The sequence below is a fragment of the Ictidomys tridecemlineatus genome, chromosome 7 (genome assembly GCF_052094955.1).
Source record: "Ictidomys tridecemlineatus isolate mIctTri1 chromosome 7, mIctTri1.hap1, whole genome shotgun sequence".
Classification (NCBI taxonomy): Eukaryota; Metazoa; Chordata; class Mammalia; order Rodentia; family Sciuridae; genus Ictidomys; species Ictidomys tridecemlineatus.
The window spans coordinates 134,075,054-134,096,949 of NC_135483.1; the positions used below are offsets into that span (position 1 = coordinate 134,075,054).

A 21,896-nucleotide genomic window follows, 5' to 3' on the forward strand; every position below is an offset into this window, starting at 1 on the left:
ATGTGCTCCCAATAGTCTCCGAGTAACCCTACTTTTGCACTGATCAGAATTCAATCACCTAGTGTGCTGAATGGGAATCTGTTTAAACCAGAGGGAGGTCATAGAAGTTTTTCATGTTGGAAGATAGCCCACCATAATGGTGATGGCCAAAATGAGCTACGGGGTCAACACTAGGGGCAGAACCAGGAAACTTGCCATTTACTGTCTCTGTGACCTTCAGTCTCCTCATCTATAAAAAGTAACCATATCTATGTTAAAAGGTGCTGTGATCCTTAAATGATCCACATCATATATAAAATGGTGCCTAGTACACAGTACATGTTCCATATATATCAGCTGTTATTACATGACATCTCTGTTTTAAAGCATGTGAATGTATTCCATAAACAAAATAAAAACATGATAGTTATTAAGGTTAAAGTGAAAAGCATGGATATAAAAAAAAGGAGGTACTTAAGACTGTCTTTCTTTTTGGTGACAGTGGCAGTGGAAGTCCTACTGGAATCAATCTCAGTTATGATCAATCTTAAAACCCAACAGTGTTCAATGTTCAGGAACCTGTGCTTAGTCCACTGCATAAGCCAAATTCACTGTTCTAAAATTCGCTACCTTTAATCACTTCAAGTTATTTCATCATACCATGAAGGACTTTAATAAAAGTTAAATATTTAACACTAATTTGTTAAATGCTGGTGATGAGTACATGAATATGCATTAGAGTATATAAATTTGAACAATCTAACAGGCGAAGTTTACATGAAGAATTAAATAAAGAATTGCTTATAAATATTTATCTTTTACAACCAGGATACATTTCCTTTGGTCAAATTATATATATATATATATATGTGTGTGTGTGTGTGTGTGTGTGTGTGTGTGTGTGTGTGTGTGTATATACACATATATATATTTTAACAGTGGTTGAGATTTAATTATTTTAAGTCTAAAGGGTTTACAATATGAGAAAACTGGTTTCTATTTACCAGGAGAAACTGCTATGGTTAATCATTAGAGATATTCAATTATTTACTTTAGTTAAAGCTACTGATAAGTCTGTCTGCCATTAGTGACCACTGCACCTGTAATAGAAACACACATCACCAAACTTTGTGCTCTGTGAAAAGGGAAACATTACAAGGAAAAAGAGAATCCTCTAGCAAAAAGGGCAATGTCAGGTTTAAAACCAGGCCAGATAGTTAATGTCCCATAATTCTCATCCAAATCAAAATTCACTGGTTCAAATGAAACTAAATAAAAGCTGAAAACAGAATTAAATAGTCTTCAAAAGACTGATGACTAGCTCTGAGGACTAGCTTTGCACTAGTTACTAGGTCACTTATTAATCATTAGGTGAATCATAAGATGTGGGTCACTGGAATCAATGCATTCTAGATAAGAGTTAAAAAACACAAAAAGAAAAAACTGAATTAAGGGATATAACCAGTAGCCTAATTTTAATAATGTTATTTAATATATCTATTAGGAGTTTTTTTTATTATCTGTTTACAATATTATTTTCACATGTGGGGAGGAGTGGGGTAAATAGAGAGAACCTAAGAAATCCTGTAAAATTATCATAAATTATATATATATATATAATTTATATATATATATTTTTAAGGGACAGATCAACATTATTCTTCTCCAGCTTATATATTCCTAGTAAATACTATGAGATAGTATGAAATATTTTATTGAGTTAATGAACTTGAATATCTTAGCAACTTCATTAACTTGAACACATCTTCATGAAACTAAGTCTTTGAGCACTTTTTAGTGATACCCATGTGCTGCTTCAGGAGTCCAGGGAGAAAGATGTCCATTATTCAATGTCTTAAGTTGCTTTTGTAGTTTAGGTTTCATAAATCCTCACAGAGTTGAAGTCGGCATCACCATCCCATTACCACTGATCAAAGCTTCCCACAACAAAGCCCTTTCGTCCAATTTTAATAGACAATAAAAGGATTAAAATAATTTTACAATACTAGAGCTGAAAGACACTTTGATGAACATAGTTACAAAACCTTATTCTACAGAGGAGAAAACCAAGCCACACAGAAGTTCAATAAAGATGATGATGATGGGGAAAAAAAATGACAAGGACAAAAAAAAAAAAAATCATAGGCCCAAGAATAGAATGTAACCATTCTCCAAACCACGTCAATTCCTGTTCTGCAACAATATACTTCTTTTTCCAGCCCTTCTCTATGCAAACAAGAAAAAATTTACAAATTTTACAACTTGTGTTATGACCTGAAAATGTTTTTATACTTCTCTTGAAGCAACATGCATTTTCATTTCATAAGCCCTACAATTTTCTGAGATAGCATACAACCAATTCTTGTTATTGAGAATCCTTTGCTTATAACATTTTGTTAAAGCCCAAAGATGAGGGCCTCTCTCAATAGTATATCTTGTGGGGAAAAGACAGGATGAACCAGAAGAGTGCAGAGCCCATGATTAAGCTTAAAGATAGGGAATGATGGTAACTCTAGTCCTCTGTTATCATCTTAGCAGAAATGTTTCTAGGGACAGGGTAGGGGAATGAAACACCTACAGTTAAACAAACTGAGGCCAATTCAGTCGATTCCAAAAAATGCACCAAAGATGTATAGCTGGCTTCATTCCAGACGGTGCCTCACCTCTATAAGCTTATCACCATGGTTCTAGGAAAGACACCCGCTTCTCTCTGCCCTGGGTTCTGTTATCACAAACCGATTACCACTAAAAGGTGAATCTCTCCATGAGGTACAAAATACACCATGGCAGACAGGCTAAGCAAACTTCGAACCACAAGGACTGGTCAAGAAAGCCTCCTAACACTGATGATTTTCAATATGGTTTTATGAATATCGTGTGCAATTTTAGAGAGATACAACATTTTTGCATATTAATAGATAAGGAAGAGAAATCCACATTAATCCCACAACTCATTGTTCTTTGAATAATATTTTCATTTAAAATTTAACTTTATCCACATCAATAGGCTTAAAGACCAGAACCATATGATCATCTCGATAGATGCAGAAAAAGCATTTGACAAAATACAACATCCCTTTATGTTGAAAACATTAGAAAAACTAGGGATATCAGGAACTTACCTCAACATTGTAAAAGCTATATATGCTAAACCTCAGGCTAGCATCATCCTAAACGGAGAAAAACTGAAGGCATTCCCTCTAAAATCTGGAACAAGACAGGGATGTCCTCTATCACCACTTCTATTCAATTTAGTTCTCGAAGTACTAGCCAGAGCAATTAGACAGACAAAAGAAATTAAAGGCATAAAAATAGGAAAAGAAGAAATTAAATTATCGCTATTTGCAGATGACATGATAATTTACTTAACAGACCCAAAAGGATCTACAAAGAAGCTGCTAGAGTTAATAAATGAATTCAGCAAAGTGGCAGGATATAAAATCAACACGCACAAATCAAAGGCATTCCTGTATATCAGCAACAAAACCTCTAAAATGGAAATAAGGAAAACCACTCCATTCACAATATCCTCAAAGAAAATAAGATACTTGGGAATCAACCTAACAAAAGAGGTGAAAGATTTATACAATGAAAACTACAGAACCCTAAAGAGAGAGATAGAAGAAGATCTCAGAAGATGGAAAAATGTACCCTGTTCATGAATAGGCAGAACTAACATCATCAAAATGGCGATATTACCCAAAGTTCTCTACAGGTTTAATGCGATGCCAATCAGAATCCCAAAGACATTTCTTGTAGAAATAGATAAAGCAATCATGAAATTCATATGGAAAAACAAAAGACCCAGAATAGCAAAAGCAATTCTAAGCAGGAAGTGTGAATCTGGAGGTATAGCGATACCAGAGCTCAAACTGTACTACAAAGCAATAGTAACAAAAACAGCATGGTACTGGTACCAAAACAGGCAGGTGGACCAATGGTACAGAATAGAGGACACAGAGACTAATCCACAAAGTTACAACTATCTTATATTTGATAAAGGGGCTAAAAACATGCAATGGAGGAAGGATAGCATCTTCAACAAATGGTGTTGGGAAAATTGGAAATCCATATGCAACAAAATGAAATTGAATCCCTTTCTCTCGCCAGCCACAAAAGTTAACTCAAAATGGATTAAGGAGCTAGATATAAAAACAGAGACACTGCGTCTGATAGAAGGAAAAGTTGGCTATGATCTACATATTGTGGGGTCGGGCTCCAAATTCCTTAATAGAACGCCCGTAGCCCAAGAGTTAATAACAAGAATAAACAAATGGGACCTACTTAAACTAAAAAGTTTTTTCTCAGCAAGAGAAACAGTAAAAGAGGTAAATAGAGAGCCTACATCCTGGGAACAAATTTTTACCCCTCACACCTCAGATAGAGCCCTAATATCCAGAATGTACAAAGAACTCAAAAAATTAAACAATAAGATAACAAATAATCCAATCAACAAATGGGCAAAGGACCTGAACAGACACTTCTCAGAGGAGGACATACAATCAATCCACAAGCACATGAGAAAATGCTCACCATCTCTAGCAATCAGAGAAATGCAAATCAAAACCACCCTAAGATACCATTTCACTCCTGTAAGATTGGCAGCCATTATGAAGTCAAACAACAATAAGTGTTGGCGAGGATGTGGGGAAAAGGGCACACTTGTTCACTGCTGGTGGGACTGCAAAATAGTGAGGCCAATTTGGAAAGCAGTATGGAGATTCCTGGGAAAGCTGGGAATGGATCCACCATTTGACCCAGCTATTGCCCTTCTTGGACTATTCCCTGAGGACCTTAAAAGAGCACACTATACGGATACGGCCACATCAATGATTATAGCAGCACAATTCACAATAGCTAGACTGTGGAACCAACCTAGATGCCCTTCAATAGATGAGTGGATAAAAAAATTGTGGCAGCTATACACAATGGAGTATTATGCAGCACTAAGAAACGACAAAATCATAGAATTTGCAGGGAAATGGATGGCATTAGAGCAGATTATGCTAAGTGAAGCTAGCCAAGCCTTAAAAAACAAATGTCAAATGTCTTCTTTGATATAAAGAGAGCCACTAAGAATAGAACAGGAAGGAAGAGCATGAGGAAAAGACTACCAGTAAACTAAGACGAATGGGCGGAGAGAAAGGAAGAGAGAAGGGAAAACATATGGAAATGGTAGGAGACCTTCAGTGATACACAAAATTATAAGAGGTTATGAGGGGCAAGGGGGTGGGGGGAAAAAAAGGGGAGAGAATTGAACAACAGTAGAGGAGGTAGAGAGGGAAGATTGGAGGGGAGGGGAGGGGAGGGGGGATAGTAGGGGATAGGAAAGGTAGCAGAATACAACAGTCACTAATATGCCATTATGTAAAAATGTGAGTATGTAACAGAAGTGAGTCTGTATTATGTATTTGGGGAGTTCAAAACCCAATTGAGTCGAATGTATGAAAGATGATATGTCTTGAGCTCTGTAATGTTTTGAACAATCAATAAAAAAAAAAGTAAAAAAAAAATGAAAAAAAAAATAAAATTTAACTTTATAATGAGCATAGTTTTTTACTTTTTGGTCAGAAGTAAAATGGGCAGAAAACTAAAAAGTAGTGATACAGAGGGTTATTGTGGAGATTAACTGGGTAATATTCTTTAAACTTGATCTGGAATATTAATAGTCAATATATAAGCATTCACCACCACTGCTTTTGTTATTGTGACCCTTGAAATGAACCTTATGAAAACCACAATGACAAAATATGCTTTAAATTGTGCCAGTGCATTTCTCTACTGAAACCAGTCATATTTTTGGAAGTACAGACAGCTGTATTCCATGTATCAAACTGCAAACACCATGGTAACCACTGTTCCTAGGCAATTGTAGAATGATATGTATGGTCCACTTTCTATATGATAAGAGGAGAGTGGAGGGGAAAATAAAATGTTACCCGATGATCTGGATTAAAAAAAAAACGATATATTTCTTAAAGATTACAAATACAAACTTTACATATAGAAGAGTACAGCCTTAATTACTCTACTGAAAAGAAGTAGGATTAAAATCAACTAAGTAAAATGAAAACAAATATATACCTACTTATACAAGCAGATACATCATCTGCTTGTAAGCCATTGGTATAAAAGTGAGTAAAAGATGAAGACAGCACATATTTTAAAAAATTAAGTCACTTATTAAAAATGAATACTCTAGGTATTAAATTTCACTTGCATAATACTAGATGGCAAAAAGTCTCAATTGCTCAATCTTTTGAGTGTTTGTGGCAGAATGCAAAAGGAGACAAAATGAAATATCCACTAGAGATTATTTCGACTGTGTTTTCAGCCACAACTCAATATCCCAAGAAAATGGCATATCATGTTAGTGGTCAGTGGAAAAGCTGATGGCTGTTGTATACACATAGATCCCAGAAATGACATTTTGAATCATTAGAACCACAAAATGCTCCAAAAGTTTCATTAAAAACTGCCAGAAAAATTCTAATTGGAAGGTTCTTCTTTTCAAATGAACATTTTTGTAGATAGGAATATATCCACCTTTATAGGGAAAATGACATGAAGCCTGAAATAATGAGAGAAAAAGTACAGAAAAATTTAAGGACATGAAATTGACAGTAAAATATGTATTCTATAAAATACATTCTTAAATGGGGAAAATTTTAGGTACAGAACTATTCCAAGAAAAATTTAGACTATCTTACTAATTTTAATCTTTTATGAATCCTCTTTGGAAATTGCACAATCAGTTGTCAAAATCAGCTCAGAAAATCAACAGCCTGTAATGTGAATAATTTCAGTATAAGTTCCAAAAACACAATCCAAATATCCTAATTTGCCAATATTGAGAAATGTCTTAGAGGAATTAGGAAAATTATTAAATACAGGCAGCCAAAGAAAATATAAAAGAGATGTGTTTGACAATTTTTTTCAAGATACAGATGAACTAACTTATTGGTAAGCCTTGACTGTGGCAAACATAGTATTAGTGACTTTAAAAGAACACTAAAATGAACTCAAAGCTCAAAATGGATAAAACTACTAATTATAAATCACTGTCAGGCATTACTGATATTCATTTCTCTTACTCTATTTTCTGTCACTTTACTCATACAAAGTAAGCATTTGTATTTCTAATATAACGTAAATATTTCCAATATTTTCTTTCTGCTTTAGTATAGATTGGAAGAAAAAAAATGGAAAAGATTACAACACTGTACTTCTGTTAAACAGCGCACCCTTGTGGTTTAGTTTGCATCACACCTTGACAATCATAGGATATAAGTGTATCTAAAATTCTTTGCATACTTAAGAACAGATTTGTACAAAATTTTTTTCTTCCACTTACATTTTCCCCAACATGCCTATACTTTCAATCACATAAAATAGTGACTTGTTAAAATTCAAAGTTCAGCCAGAAGTGGTGGCATCTGTAATCCCAGTAACTCAGGAGGCTGAGGCAGGAGGATTGCAAGTTCAAGACCAGCCTTAGCAAGTAATCAATAATCTAAGTAATTGATATGCTTTGCTGAATTTTCTGAATGTTTGTATATAAGTAATGTAATCCAGTGGTTACTTATATTTGTATGCACAGTGTAATATATAATACAATGTTTTAGCTGTTCATTCTTGATTTTTAAATATAAGGTTGTCAAAATTCTGAATTTTCTATAAAAGCTTAAGAAAACATTGCTAAAAGCCATATCGTCCAGTTACTATAAAACTAAATATAAGCAACCTATGGTATCCAAGTGTTTCAGAAAATTCACCAAATACAAAAATGAAATAAATACTAAAATTTTGTGATATGACAAATTCTCATTGTATATAATATACTTGGATATGTGGAAGCTCTACTTATTAATGTTTATCAATTCTCTGTACTATACCACCAATTCTCTTGAATATCTACAGTGTTATAGGATTTTGCTGCAGAATACAATTCCTGCCCTATAGCTGGGAGAGGACAAAAGGAAAATTTAACAGAGCTTTAAGTTTTAAATAATAACAATTTAACCCTAATATTTATCTCTAGATGACAGGGTAAGTAAATCCTGTTATATCCAATTCAATCTTTAAACAAGGGAAGCCCTTTATGTTCTAATAAGGATATCCAAAACGAATCATTAAGTACCAAAAGTAATGAATAACATGGTATAGGTAGCACATGACCATGGGAAAAGAACAATAGGTAGTATGAGTATTGATTTGAATGTGCATACATTATCTCTTGAAAGGGACTTGAACTGTCAATATTGGTTGCCCTTGGGCATAAGAATTTAGTTGAGGACAAAGCAGAAAAGGATGATTTTCACTGTATTCCCCTTTTTATCGTTAGCATTATATAATATATGAATATACTACCTAAACATATACATAAAATATAAAAAGGCACAAGGGAGACATGTTAAGAGAAAGTAAAAAGTATTCTATACTAAAAACTGAAAAAAAAATCTTCATTAAGTTAAAAAAAAAAAACAGGATCCACTGAATGGGATAGTAGGAATGAATGTAAGGAAAAGGCACTGAGATGCCTAGGCAACCAAGAATTCATGTGTGTGCATACATGCTCTTTTGTAAGTGCAATAGGGCCATTCAATTATGAAAGGAAAGGAAGCAGGATTTCACATGAGACAATAAGTCAAATCTTGTGGTCAGAGTTAAAAGCATCCTGGAAATGACGAGGATTAAGGGTTTAAAAGTTATGATCAGTCTGTAAAGAAACTTGAGACCCAGAAAATCAATCACAGCAAACTGAGGTTTCTGAACTGGGAAGTGATAATTAACAAAAAGAAATGTGGCAGCGTGCTCCATAGAGCATCCCTGAGGACAAGTTCAATGCTATTTCTCACCTTAGTCTGCCTAGATTTTCCTAGGAATGACTTCAGCAAAGGAAATGGAAGACATTATGAAGGGTGACTATGTGAAGAATTAGTTTCTAAGTAGATATGAAAGAATAAGAAAAAAAGTCAAAGATGATCTTTAGCTTTTCAGTCTAGGAGGGAAAAAATGATTTTGGTTTTAAATATGCTGGTTTACAGGTATAATGAGTCACTAAGTAACAGTGAGTTCAAGGTACAACCAGAAGAATACCAGGATTGGAGTTACAATTGGAGTTACTGATAGATTGGTTTCCTAGAACTGCTATAACAAATTACCATGACTGAGTAGCTTAGATCAACCCAAAGTTGTTCTTTCATGGTTTGGAAGGCCAGAAATCCGAAATCAAGGTGCTGGAAAGGCTATGATCCTGTGGCTTCTGCTGGCTGCTGGTGCTCCTTAGCTGCATGCAGCAGCATGACACCATCTCTACCTTGTCTTCACCTTAAGTGCCTTCTCTCTGGACTCATCATTGGCATACTCAAGTGGACTTGGGTCTAACTTAAAATCAAGATGCTCACATCTCTACACCCATAAGTACATCCACAAAACACTAGTTTTAAATATGACTTCATTTATTTAGGACCTGGACATAGGGGGACACTATTAAAATCACATAGTGAAAATTATCAGCCCATGGATTTAACAAAAGAACAGATGTGCTGCCTCTTAAAAAGTAGAGTGAACATAGTGAACCATGAATTCAGGTATCTCCAATTCAGACAATGGGTGAAAGAGTGACAGCAAGGAAAATAAAAATAGAACGGGATTAAAGTATAAGAAGTTGGTTCCTAGCAGGGTACCATGGTATACACCTGTAATCCCAGGGACTCAGGCAGGAAGATTGCAAGCCCAAAGCCAGCCTCAACAACTTAGTGAGACTCTGTCTCAAAATTAAAAATAAAAGGGCTTTTGATGTTGCTCAGTGATAAAGCATCACTGGTTCAATCCCCATTTAAAAAACAAAACAAAACAAACAAAAAACTAACTCCTCCTGGATCTGTGCAAGGTATTAAGGTACACAGTGAGATGCAGCAGAAGATAGAAAAATCAGGACCAAAGGGTGGCTATTCACATCAAATATGGCCAGGAATGTAAGGAAAAGGCACTAAGATGCCTAGGCAACCAAGAGTCATGTGTTTGCATACATGCACTTTTGTAATGAATAAATAAAAAATGGTTCTTCAGCTTCTCTAGGGAAAAACAAATAATTCTGGGTTCTGCTGAACAATACATCAAAGAACTATCCAGATGTCCAGATCAAAAGAAAAAATAATTAGAAAATTATATAAAGATGTGTAGTTTGCCAAAGGCAACATACTAAAAAAAGATTACTTAACACAGGGCACCAAGTGGTCATAGAGCATAGGGCGAGAATCAAAAGAAATAACTTTCAGTGAGGTCACTGGTAGCACAGTCCAGAATTTTAAGAGACAACCTAGACCTCCTGGGGATCCAAGTACAAAGGAAGTTCACTGGAATGGATTGAATGAGGATATCCAGAAGAAAGATTTATAAGCAGGGGCTATGATGATTTCTATATACAGAAAAAGATGCTTTGGTAACTACTTGAGAGTATAATAATTTACACACTTAGGATGTAATTTTAGGGTAAATACAAGTATAAAAAAAATCCTCAAAATGCTTTTTGCTATGAAGAAATGCAAAGGAGCTACAAGCACAAAATGAAGTCTTTGACCCTGACTTGGTTCTAGATTTCCTTGCTGGTTCCATCTGTTCCTTGCACACACCCAGGCAAGCCATTGTATTCAGGATCCAAATCTCTGGACAGGGTCCTCAACCTGACTGTTGGACTCCCACACTCATTTTAAGACTAAACTCAACGATCACCTCTTTTGCAAAGCTTCACTCAACTACCAAGCTGTAACCCTGGAAAACTTTGTCAGAAAAATGACTCCATCGTAGGAAAAAAAAATCCTGATTTATGAGATTTTATACCACAAACATTAAATTAGACAAGTCTTAATAGAAATAAGAGAGTTGATTTTCTAAGTAACAACTTCATTAAGCATTTCTTTAAAGATGTGTTTCTATTCAAATTCCTATGCCTAAAGACACACATGATAGTTTACAAAAAACTATAATCAAGTTGCTGGGGTTTTTTAATTAAGAAAGTACCCAAACGCATATTAGGTGCATGGGAAGAGTTCATTTCTTGAGGCTAGAATTTACTAAACTTCTGAGGAGGAAATAAAATCCTTCAACCAGATATGAGAAGACCACCTGTTGTCTTGAATACTTCGAAATAAAAATTGCTCTCAAAGTCATTTAAATCATTGTGTGATTACAAGCAACATAATACATCATCTTATGTTCAATCACATTTACTTGAAAATTCGCCTACAGAATGTACAGATTGCTTAGTCATAAAATGTTATTTGTTAATAGATTCCCAAATTTAGGATTAAAGGGAACCAATAATAATAGGGGAATAAAAATAAGACAATAAAAAGGAATAATAATAAAAATAAAGCTTAAAGGAAAAGGTATACACAGAACAATGCTTTGAACATAAGAACACATAAAGGTAATCACAGTATGTTCTATTAAAAGGCTCATTTTGAAAAATAGAGTATTGATTATAGGTAGACACCAGTATTTCCTCTGCAGAATCTCAAAATTAGGTCAAGAAGATATACAATTTAGAAGCCCATGAATTAGCACAAAGACTGTTGTTTAAAAACATTTTCATTTGAAAATAAGCATTTTCATCTGTATTATATGCATTAAGACTTAATGTTTATAGACCAGCTATTTGCTTGAAAAAAAAAAGCTCCTTAAAATAGCAACTTATTCTTCATTGCATCAAACTACATATAATCTTTTCCAAGTACCAATTTTAGTTAAGTACTTATTCATGTTATTATATATTAATAACTGTTAACTTTCTTGGGGATCTATGTGAAAAAAGACAAGTTAGGTAACCTTGTCTCATCCTGTAAAAGAAAACAGACCTACTCACCTTATCAGTCTCCTCCACACTTGTGGATTTCACCACACAAGAAGCTGGCCTCTCCTGGATGTTTGTAAGGTCCTGAGGGGCACTCTGAGATGCTGGCATTGGAGGCAATGGAGCACGCCTCTTCTTGGGTGCATCCGATGGCAGGGTGTTTGAAACATATGGTTTGGAAATAGTATTGGACCTTGTAAAAGTTGGGCGGTGCTTATTTACTAGAGGGGTTGCAGGAGCACTTGCAGTCTAATAAGAAAAAGACAATGTCTATATACAATTTCAAGATAAAAACCACTTATTTTATACAAGATTTGAAGACTCTTTAAGATATTGCATAAGAAAATACTTACTTGCTCCCGCTTTTTCTTATTACGTTGAAAAAAACTAAAAAATCCTTTATTTTCTTTTTCCTTCATAATGTCCAGGTTTTGTGATAATTGGCAGGACTCTAAAAAAGAAGAAAGTCATCTTACTTTGGTACAGAGAGTTGAATGTTCACTTCCAAGTTTTTCTTTTCTTACTTTCCCTCTAAAACCTTATCTAACATGCTAGGCATGGAGGTATATGCGTAGAATCCCAGCAACTCAGGAGGCTGAGATAAAAGGATCACAAGTTTAAGGCCACTTTCAGCAACTAAGCAAAATCATCTCAAAAATTAAAAAAAAAATGAGGGGGTAATTGGGAAGGTAACTCAGTGGTAAAGCACTCCTAGGTTCAATCCCCAGTACCAAAAACTTTAAAAATAAATAAAAACTTAAGTAGTAATAAAAGTTGCCATTATAATCTGAAATGAATCACTCAGGACTACTTTTATCAAATTCTCAAAGAACCAAATATTCCTGTTTCACAACATAGGAAACTTAAACTAAGATATACTCAGAATCAATAATCACAACTAAGACATACACTCAATTCTATATGACTCAGCCAGGATGGCATAATTACCAACATTTCAGAAGTATAATGAAAGCAGTATTAAGATGTAATTTATTAACTATGAGTACATACATTAAAAAAATCACCACAGCAACCACAAATAATCTAATGATATTTCTCAGGGCATTAGAAAAACTGGAGCAAACCAAATCCAAAATCAGTAGCAGGAAACAAATCATAAATATCATAACAGGAAATAAATGAATAAATATAATGAATATATAAATAAATGAAATTGAGATTAAAAACAATAGAAAGGATCAATGAAACTAAAAGTTGGTTCTTTGAAAAGATAAACAAAACTGATAAAAACTTAGCTAAACCAAAAGAAAGAAAGAAAGAAAACCCAAACAAATAAATAGATGAAAAAAGGATAATATGACACATAGCACTGAAATTCATAGGATCATTAGGAATATTGAGTAAAACTACACACCAATACACTGGAAAATCCAGAAGAAATGAACAAATTTCTGGGCCCAGATGACCCACCACAATCAAACCAATAGGACATAAAAAAATCTAAGTAGATCAATAATAAGCAATGAGATTGAAGCAGTAATAAAGAGTTTCCCAACAAAACAGTAAAAGAACCAGACAGATTCATTGATGAATTTTTACCAGATTTTAAAATAACTACCACCAATGCTCCTCAAACTATTCCATGAATTAAAAGGGAAAGAAACCCTTTCAAACTCATTCTACAATGTATCACCCTGTTTCCAAAATTGATGAGAATACAACAAAAAGAGAAAACTATAGACCAATGTCCCTGATGAACATAGATGATATATATCCTCAATAAAATACTTTCCAATGGAATTCAACAGCACATTAAAAAGAGCATATATCATGATCAAGTTGGTTTCATTCCCAGGATGCAATGATGGCTCAATATATATGAATCAATAAATGTAATACAGCACATAAATATAATCAAGAATAAATATCACATGATCATCTCAATAGATGCAGAAAAAGTCCTTGGTAAAACTCAACAGTCCTTCATGATAAAGTTCTGAATAATTAGATATAGAAAGAAGATACCTTATTATAATAAAAGCTGTATATGATAAACCTATATCCATCATCATTCTGAATGGGGAAAAACTAAAAGCATTTCCTCTAAAATCAGGAAATAGAGTATCTATTCTCAACCCTTTCATTCAGTATATTGCTTGAAATTTTAGCCAGAGTAATTAGGTAAGAAAAATATATAAAGTGATATAAATATGAGAGGAGGATGTTGAATTATCCCTATTTGCATATAATACAATTCTATTCTGAGAAAATCCTAAAGATTCCACCAAAGGACTCAAACTGATAAATAAATTCAGAAAAGTAGTAGGGATACAATATAAACATACAAAAATCAATAGCTTTTCTATATATCAGTAATGAATGGATTGAGAAAGAAATCAGTGTTTCTTGTACAAGGAGGTGAAAGATTGCTACAGTGAAAATTGGAAAGTAGTGAAGAAAGAGATTAGAGAATAGAAGATGTAAAGATCTTCCATGTTCATGGATTGGAAGAATTAATATTGTTAAGACAGCCATAGTACTGAAAGTCATCTACAAATTCAATGCAATCACAACCAAAATACCAATGACATCCTTCAGAGTTTTTCACAGAAATAGAAAAAAAAATCCTAAAATTCATCTGGAATGAACAAAGACCACAAGTAGTCAAAATCATTCTGAGCAAAAGGACCAAGGATGTAGGCATTGTAATCCTTTATTTTAAAATATACTATAGAGGCCCTCATCATTATACAAAATGCATGTATGAAGATGTGAATTTGGTGTCAACATACCTTATATACAATCAGAGATATGATAAATTGTGGTATAAAGGTGAATTAAGAATTGTAATGCAAAAATAAATCAATAAGTGACTAAACAAACAAATAAATAAAGTATACTACAGAGCTATTTTAATTTAAAAAACCTGGTATAGGCATAAAAACAGATAGATATGGATACAACAAAAAAGAATAGAAAGGGGCTGGAGTTATGGTTTAGTGGCAGAGCACTCGCCTAGCACATGTGAGGTCTGGGTTCAATCCTCACTACCACATTAAAATAAAGGTACTGTGTCCAACTACAACTAAAAAAGTAAATATTTAAAAAATATTTCCCATTTACATATAATACAATTATCAGTACAATTACAATATAGATAGATAGATAGATAAATAGATAGATAGATAGATAGATAGATAGATAGATAGATAGATAGATAGATAGGAATTGAGGACCCAGAAATAAACCCATGCATCTACAGTCAGCTGATCTCAATAAAAGTGCCAAGAATCATACACTGGAGAAAAGCCTTTTCAACAAATGGTACTGAGACAACTGGATATCCACATGCAAATGATTAAAACTAGATTTCTCTCACTCTGAAGAAAAATCAACTCAAAATAGACCAAAATCTTAACGTAAGACATGAAACTTTGCAACTACTGGAAGAAAACATACAGGAAACACTTCAAAATACTGGAACAGGCAATGATTTCCTGAATAGTACTCTGATATCTCAGGAAACAAAAGCAACAATTGACAAATAGGATTACCATAAATCAAAACTCTGCTGCACAGTAAAGGAAACCACACCGAGATTGAAGAGATAATCTATAGAATGGGAGAAAATCTTTGCCAGCTATTCATCTGACAGAGGATTAATCTTCAGAAAGAACAAATATTCCAATCAGTAATTGGACCAATGATCTGAACAGACATTTCTCAAAAGAATACAAGTAAAAGACAATAAATATATGTAAAAATAATATCTTTAACCTTAATAAATCACAAAAAACTACATGGAGATGCCCGTCAACATATTCAGAATGGCTCTTATCATATAAATAAACAAACAAAAACAAAAAATAAAATAACAAATGCTAGTTGAAATGTGGAAAAAATATGAACCTGTATAAACTGTTGATGAAAATGTAAATTAGTATAGCTGGTATGGAAAACAGTTTACAGATTCTTAAAAAAACTAAAAATGGATTTACCATAAAATCCAACTAGAGCTGGGCATAGTGGTGCATACCTGTAATCCCAGCAGTTTGGGAAGCTGAAGTAGGAGCATCAAAAGTTCAAGGCCAGCCTCAGCAACTAAGCAAGGCCCTAGCAACTTTGTCAGACCCTGTCTCAAAATAAAAATAAATAGACAGGGGATGTGGCTCAATAGTTAAGTACCCCTGGCTTCAATCTCTAGTTCCCTCCTCCCCACCACCACCACCAAAAAAAAAAAAAAAAAAAAACCCAAATAGACCATTCCTTAGTGTTTATCCAAAGGGTAAAAAAGTGGAAAGGCGATGAATTGAAGTGGAAAAGGAATTATTGGGAAGGGGGAAGGACACTGGGGAGTGGGCAAAGAGCAAGAGCAAGTAGAATGGAGGGTAGACATGATCAAAATACGATACATGTATATATGGAAATGTCACAGTAAAACCCATTACTTTGTATGATGTATATTGATAATAATAATAGTAATAAAAATGCACAAGATGATCTTGAAACAATTAAGAAAACTGTGAAAATCTATTGGAGTTCATGTTAGAGGGACTCAGGATGGTTTCTAACGGCAAAAATCAGAAAAAAATTTGGTGTCATGATTCCATAAATTGAAACAAATCACATATGTTTCATTCTGTGCTTTCATAATGATACTAAGAAAATAACTCTTCATCATGTTTATGCTAGAGAACAGGTCCATTATTTTTTAAAAATTCAGTGAAGAGAAAGAAATTATCACACTTTCATATGACCTTTTCTGACTGAATTTGATCTAGGGAGTCAAATTGCTGATATGAGAGAGTTTGTTTTGTAGAAATATCTCAACAAACAGTTAAAAGTAATGTTTATATACCCTATTGTCCTTTATCAATTACTGTTTAAGATGCAGACAATAATTGTTGTTGGCTAACATCAGAAAAGATGATAGCATGTTACTCTCTGTTAATGGTAACACAAAAATAATACCTACAAAGTTTTCTTTCTTTTTTCTCTATTTTTTGGAGGCAGGGTCTCCCCAAGTTGTACAGGCTGACTACGGGGCTCAACCAATCCTTGTCCCTCAGCCTCCAGCGTAGTTGAAACTACAGGTGAGTGCCACCATGCCTGGCTACTATATTCTTGCCAGAGATGTGTCACTAAAACCTGATTAAGGCTCTAGATTTAATAGTCAAATTTCAGGAAATAGAGGGGACAAAGAAACATGTGACAAGGATACATCACCAAAATTCCAAGTAAGACAAACTATAAAACAAATGACCTGGTTTTGTCAACAAACGAATTGCAAATTAAAAAAAATTAGGACAGGAATAAATTTCAAAAGCATTATTTTACAAAAAACAAGGGTTTTGTAGAAAATCACAATGTAATATCAATAACATTGAAAACAAAGCACTGTGTGTCAAAATTTGATATAGCTAAAGCAGAGCACAGTAAATATACATTCTTAAATGTTTATTTAACATAAATGTTCAATAAATGAAATAAATCATGATAATGTAGGGACTTCTCTAGGAAGGCAAAGATAGTACCAATAAATATTAATGCAATATGTCTGGATAACATTAAAGAAAAACTATATTCCACAAATTAAAACTCATATCTGATAATCCAAATATTAATTAAGTAGCCTGCATTTTGCATGAAAAGCCTAACAATAGTAACAATTAATAATGATGAACAGGTGGATAGGACTTTATGTTTAAAGAATTTTTCATAGACCCATTTTACTTCTTAGAACATCTTTTTGAGGGCGTTATCATTAGTTATAATTCTGAGCCCTTCTTATTTGAGGAATGCCAGCATTTACCCTATAGATATAAAGAAATATAAGTAACGTTATCACTCGAATTCACATCTAAGGAGCCAGGTGATCAGAGATTTTGAATAACTTGCACAAAGATACACAGGTTTTACATGGTAAAACTGAAACCAATATCTATTTAAAGATTTTATAATACTTGTGGTTTTTCTTTTTTTATGCCACTATTTCATTTTAAGATAGAATCCCCTACTAAATGAGTATATATACTCACACAATTAAGTTTAGTTAGAAGAACAGGTGGAAAATTCATATGGTGGCATAATACAATAAATATAACCAGAGTGCCAAGCATGGTGGCACATGCCTGCAATCCTAACTATGGAGGAGACTGAGGCAGGAGGATCACAAGTTCAAGGCCAACCTGGGCAATGTAGTGAGACCATACCTCAAAATAAAGCAATTCTAACAAGGGCTGGGGATGTAGCTCAGTGAAGGTGCAGCACCCTTGAGGTCAATCCCCAATACTGGGAGAATATTTATTTATTTACCTAGAGGGTAATTCAAATGTTGATTTTTCCAGACATCTTGTCATCCTCTGCACTAGTTAACCCATCTTCCCTAAAGTAGGGATCACTACAAGTCAAAGTGAAACACTAAGACAAGGGAAAATTTTAGCCTATTTTAAAAAACAACTCAAATACTATAGTTTGCAATGATACCAAACAACCTAAGAGCTGAGGACACTTACAGCACTTTGGATTGACCTGTAGACACTGTAAAAGAAGCTTTCTTAATCTTATTCAGAGCATTCAGTCATCTGTAAAATCACATACTTCCATTGCTGGAAGGGATAGTAGAAATCTATATATTCAACACTTTCAAAACGAGGTACAAAGGATTATGGAATTTGCTTAGGGTTAAATACATACAGAGTGGCAAAGTTAGGAGCAGAAGCCAAGTGCAAGTAAAAGTGCCGTTTCTGGAAGGAACAGAAACCATTTTTTCAATTTTTGTTTTATTAAATTATTATAGAAGTGGAAGGTAAGTCCAGATATGTAAGGCTGTTCCCATCAGCTTGCATAATTGGACTGACAGCCAATGTATGTCAGAATTAAAATGCCTGCTTTCTATTTCTTAGCATATAATTTAAGGTCATAAGAATTTTCATCTCCTTTGATTAGGCTAGCCTTCATGATGGCCATTGATAATAAATATTTACTAATGTGAGCTTAATTCTTGGAATTGAAAGTATCAGTATCGGTGTGCTTTAAAGGAAATTTGGAAATAGTCAACAAAAATGATTCAAATAATACAATAAGAGAGAATGTGTAGCTATTAAGTTTTTTAAAAGTAGTTTGGTAATTATTAGAGTAATCAATTACCTGAGCCTATTCTTTTTAATGGGGGAAAACAACTTCCAGAGTTTATTAGACAATTCTTAATAAAGTTTTTTCTCTATGAAAATTACATGTTCATTATAAAATACTATAGCATAAAGTACTATGAAAAGTCAACCACAGTCCAACTACCCAAAGGTAAACACTATTAAAAAATTTTATCTATTTCCTTTCAGAAATTTCATTTGTTTTTTTCATATTATATTAAACACATTTATATGCTTAAAAGCTAATTTTAGCATAAGCACTTTCCATGTTATAAAATGTTCACAAATGATTCTAATGACTACAAAAAAGTCCTATTATGAATATACCATTATTTTTCTCAATAGCTGTTCAACAGAAAAAAATCTAAGATCCTTCTATAATATCATTGAAGTACTACCATTAGTACTCAATAAAGATCCAAACAAAATCACTTTTTCTTATATAAGAGTAAGAATTATGTTTTCTCCTACTTTTAGGATGATATAATTTTAAGTATTTGTTGAAATGAAGTTATCATAATTAAATTCAGAGATCAAAACAGGGAACATATAAATTATTTTTTTAGGAAATAAAAGCAAAGTTTAAGTTAAAAATCTCTTACAAAATGTATGTTAGTAATGTTAAGAAAACGGGAAAAATTAAAAGTTTATTTTCAACATACCCAATTTCATGTTATAATTTATAGTTTCTACTGATTTATGTGTCTTACCTTGTAGAGATGACTTATTGAAGGCAGTAACAGAAGTGGCTACAGGAGGGGGCAAAAGAGGGTAAATTGACTGTGAAGATGCTGATTATTCAAGTAAAAAACATTACTGAGTTGAGCAAGTAGTCTCTGAATTATATAATGCTAAAACACCAGCATGTTTGAAGGTCTCTGTGCAGAGTATGTAATTGTCTGCTTCACTAAAGTTTTATTTATCCTAGTAAGACATATTCATGTTTGATAAATACGTTTGCCTGGGTGTGTAAGATATCAGACAAACTAGCATCATCTAAGATCTCCAAAAATTTTAATACAAAACATTATTTCTATAGATTAAAACTGCAAGATGTTTGGAAAAATTTTGAAATTAAATTGATTCATTTTATAAGCCAGTTTATTGTGGATGTTGACCTTAGAGGGGGGAAAAATAGGCAAGAAATTTCCAAACTTGTATAATTAAAACCTCATACAAATTCTACAGTAACTCACACTTGATTAAAACAATGAGTTCTCAGGTAAATTTTTGTTTTTTGTTTAAATCTAAAACCACAAAGAATTAAGTTGAATTTTGAAAAAATAAATGTGGATAATAGCTACAAAGTTTTTATTCCTATTTTAGTAACTGAAATCAAGTTGTTTTATATTTAAATTGATTTTTTTTATTTCCAAGAGTTTGTTTTTATTTAGTGTTTTCTTCTTATTCCCAACAACATGAATTTACTTCCCTCTCGTCATTATGAACCTGAGAACAACTGTACATAAACACAGCACACACACACACACGTATGCATATTTTGTTCAATAAGTAAAACGAAAGGCCTAACTCACCTCTGCTGATATCCATGGCGTATAACTCCCGCAGTCCCAGGTCATTGAGAGATTTTGTCAAGTCGAGGGGCTCCTGGGAATGGTAGTCTTTCATCAGCAGTGTGTGCAGTGGGTCAAACTCACACTTGCTACATATGACAGGAGCCAGTTCCTGAAGGGGTGCATGTGGACTGACTCTCACTATGGCCTTCTGTGTTTTCTTGAAATTGATGACTACTCTCACAGTTTTCTGAAATATGGATTAAAGCTAGAGTTACACCATAATTTATTAAAATAAGCTTTCTATAAGGTCTAAAATAATGAGCTTATTTACAATTATATATTTATAAACAGTTCTTTCTTATTCTCTTTTTCATTAATGTTATTTCCTATATCTAAAGGAAATTGTGAGAAACAAATATTAGTTTGCATATCAAACAATCTAAATTGGCTAGGTTTGTGGTGCTCCCTTATAATCTCAGTTACTCAGGTGGGTGAGGCAAGAGGATCACAAGTTCAAAGCCAGCCTTGACAACTTGGTGAGATCCTGCCTCAAAATAAAAATAAAAAGAACTGGGGATGTAGCTCCATTGCAGAGAGTCCTGCATTCAGTCCCCAGTACTGCAAAAGAAATGAATGATTACATAATTCACATTAAATAATCCACAACCCTTGTATAATAAATTAAGCAGATTTAAATCAAAGAAGAGAAAACCTCATGTGCAGTGTTGTTTTTACATTGTTTACTTTAAAATTAACAGCATATATAATAATACAGAGACTACCCATGTTTTATCCTATTCTTTATTTAAGGAATATTTATATTTTGAATCATTTGTCAGTTGCCTCAACTAAAAGAGGAATCTTTTGAAAAACCACTAGAATATTTGTGTCTCTCTATTCAAAACATAATAAATTAGAAAAATCATATAAGGAGTTTAGCACAGTATGTGCCACAGAGGAAATTATGAAAGTACACTTTCTCTTGTGATTAGTTTTTGTTGTTACTATTATTATAGTTTGGTTATTTTTAATATAGTAAAGATTATTAAAGTATTCCTATTTATATATCTATGCTAATAATTCAAAATTATTGAAAATCTTTAAGAATCTCCTAACTTTGATGTAACTAAATTAAATCCTATGTAAAAGGAACTTAGCAACTAAATATAATCTAGTTCGTAGATATCAAAGACATTTATTCATAATGACACCACATATAATTGAGGGGCTCCTTTATATAATGTGCATGCAACAGCATAAATAAAACTACTTCCATAGTAGTTTAAACAGCAGGTTAACAGCTGAATAAACAGCAAGTAAATCTAGTAAACATGCACCTAGACAGAAGAATTTTGTCCAATATTTTAATATTCAGTATTACATACAAAAGAAAATGGTTTGTTATAAAAAATCCTGTTGACTTTGTAAAAA

At 33.3% G+C, this 21,896-nt stretch overlaps 1 protein-coding gene across 10 annotated transcripts in view; it reads right to left on the reverse strand.

Annotated features, from left to right (window-relative positions):
- Positions 1-21,896, reverse strand: part of Cobll1 (cordon-bleu WH2 repeat protein like 1) — a 154,239-nt gene that overhangs the window by 27,012 nt on the left and 105,331 nt on the right. For 9 of the 10 annotated variants that reach the window (XM_040294398.2, XM_078017502.1, XM_040294397.2 and 6 more), the window contains 4 exons: positions 20,484-20,712; positions 19,659-19,697; positions 12,190-12,287; positions 11,849-12,085 (listed from right to left, as the gene is read on the reverse strand). In XM_040294398.2, the coding sequence (XP_040150332.2) occupies positions 11,849-12,085; positions 12,190-12,287; positions 19,659-19,697; positions 20,484-20,712 (603 nt within the window). The remainder of the gene's footprint in view (positions 1-11,848; positions 12,086-12,189; positions 12,288-19,658; positions 19,698-20,483; positions 20,713-21,896) is intronic. The other variant, XM_078017504.1, reaches the window with a different exon arrangement.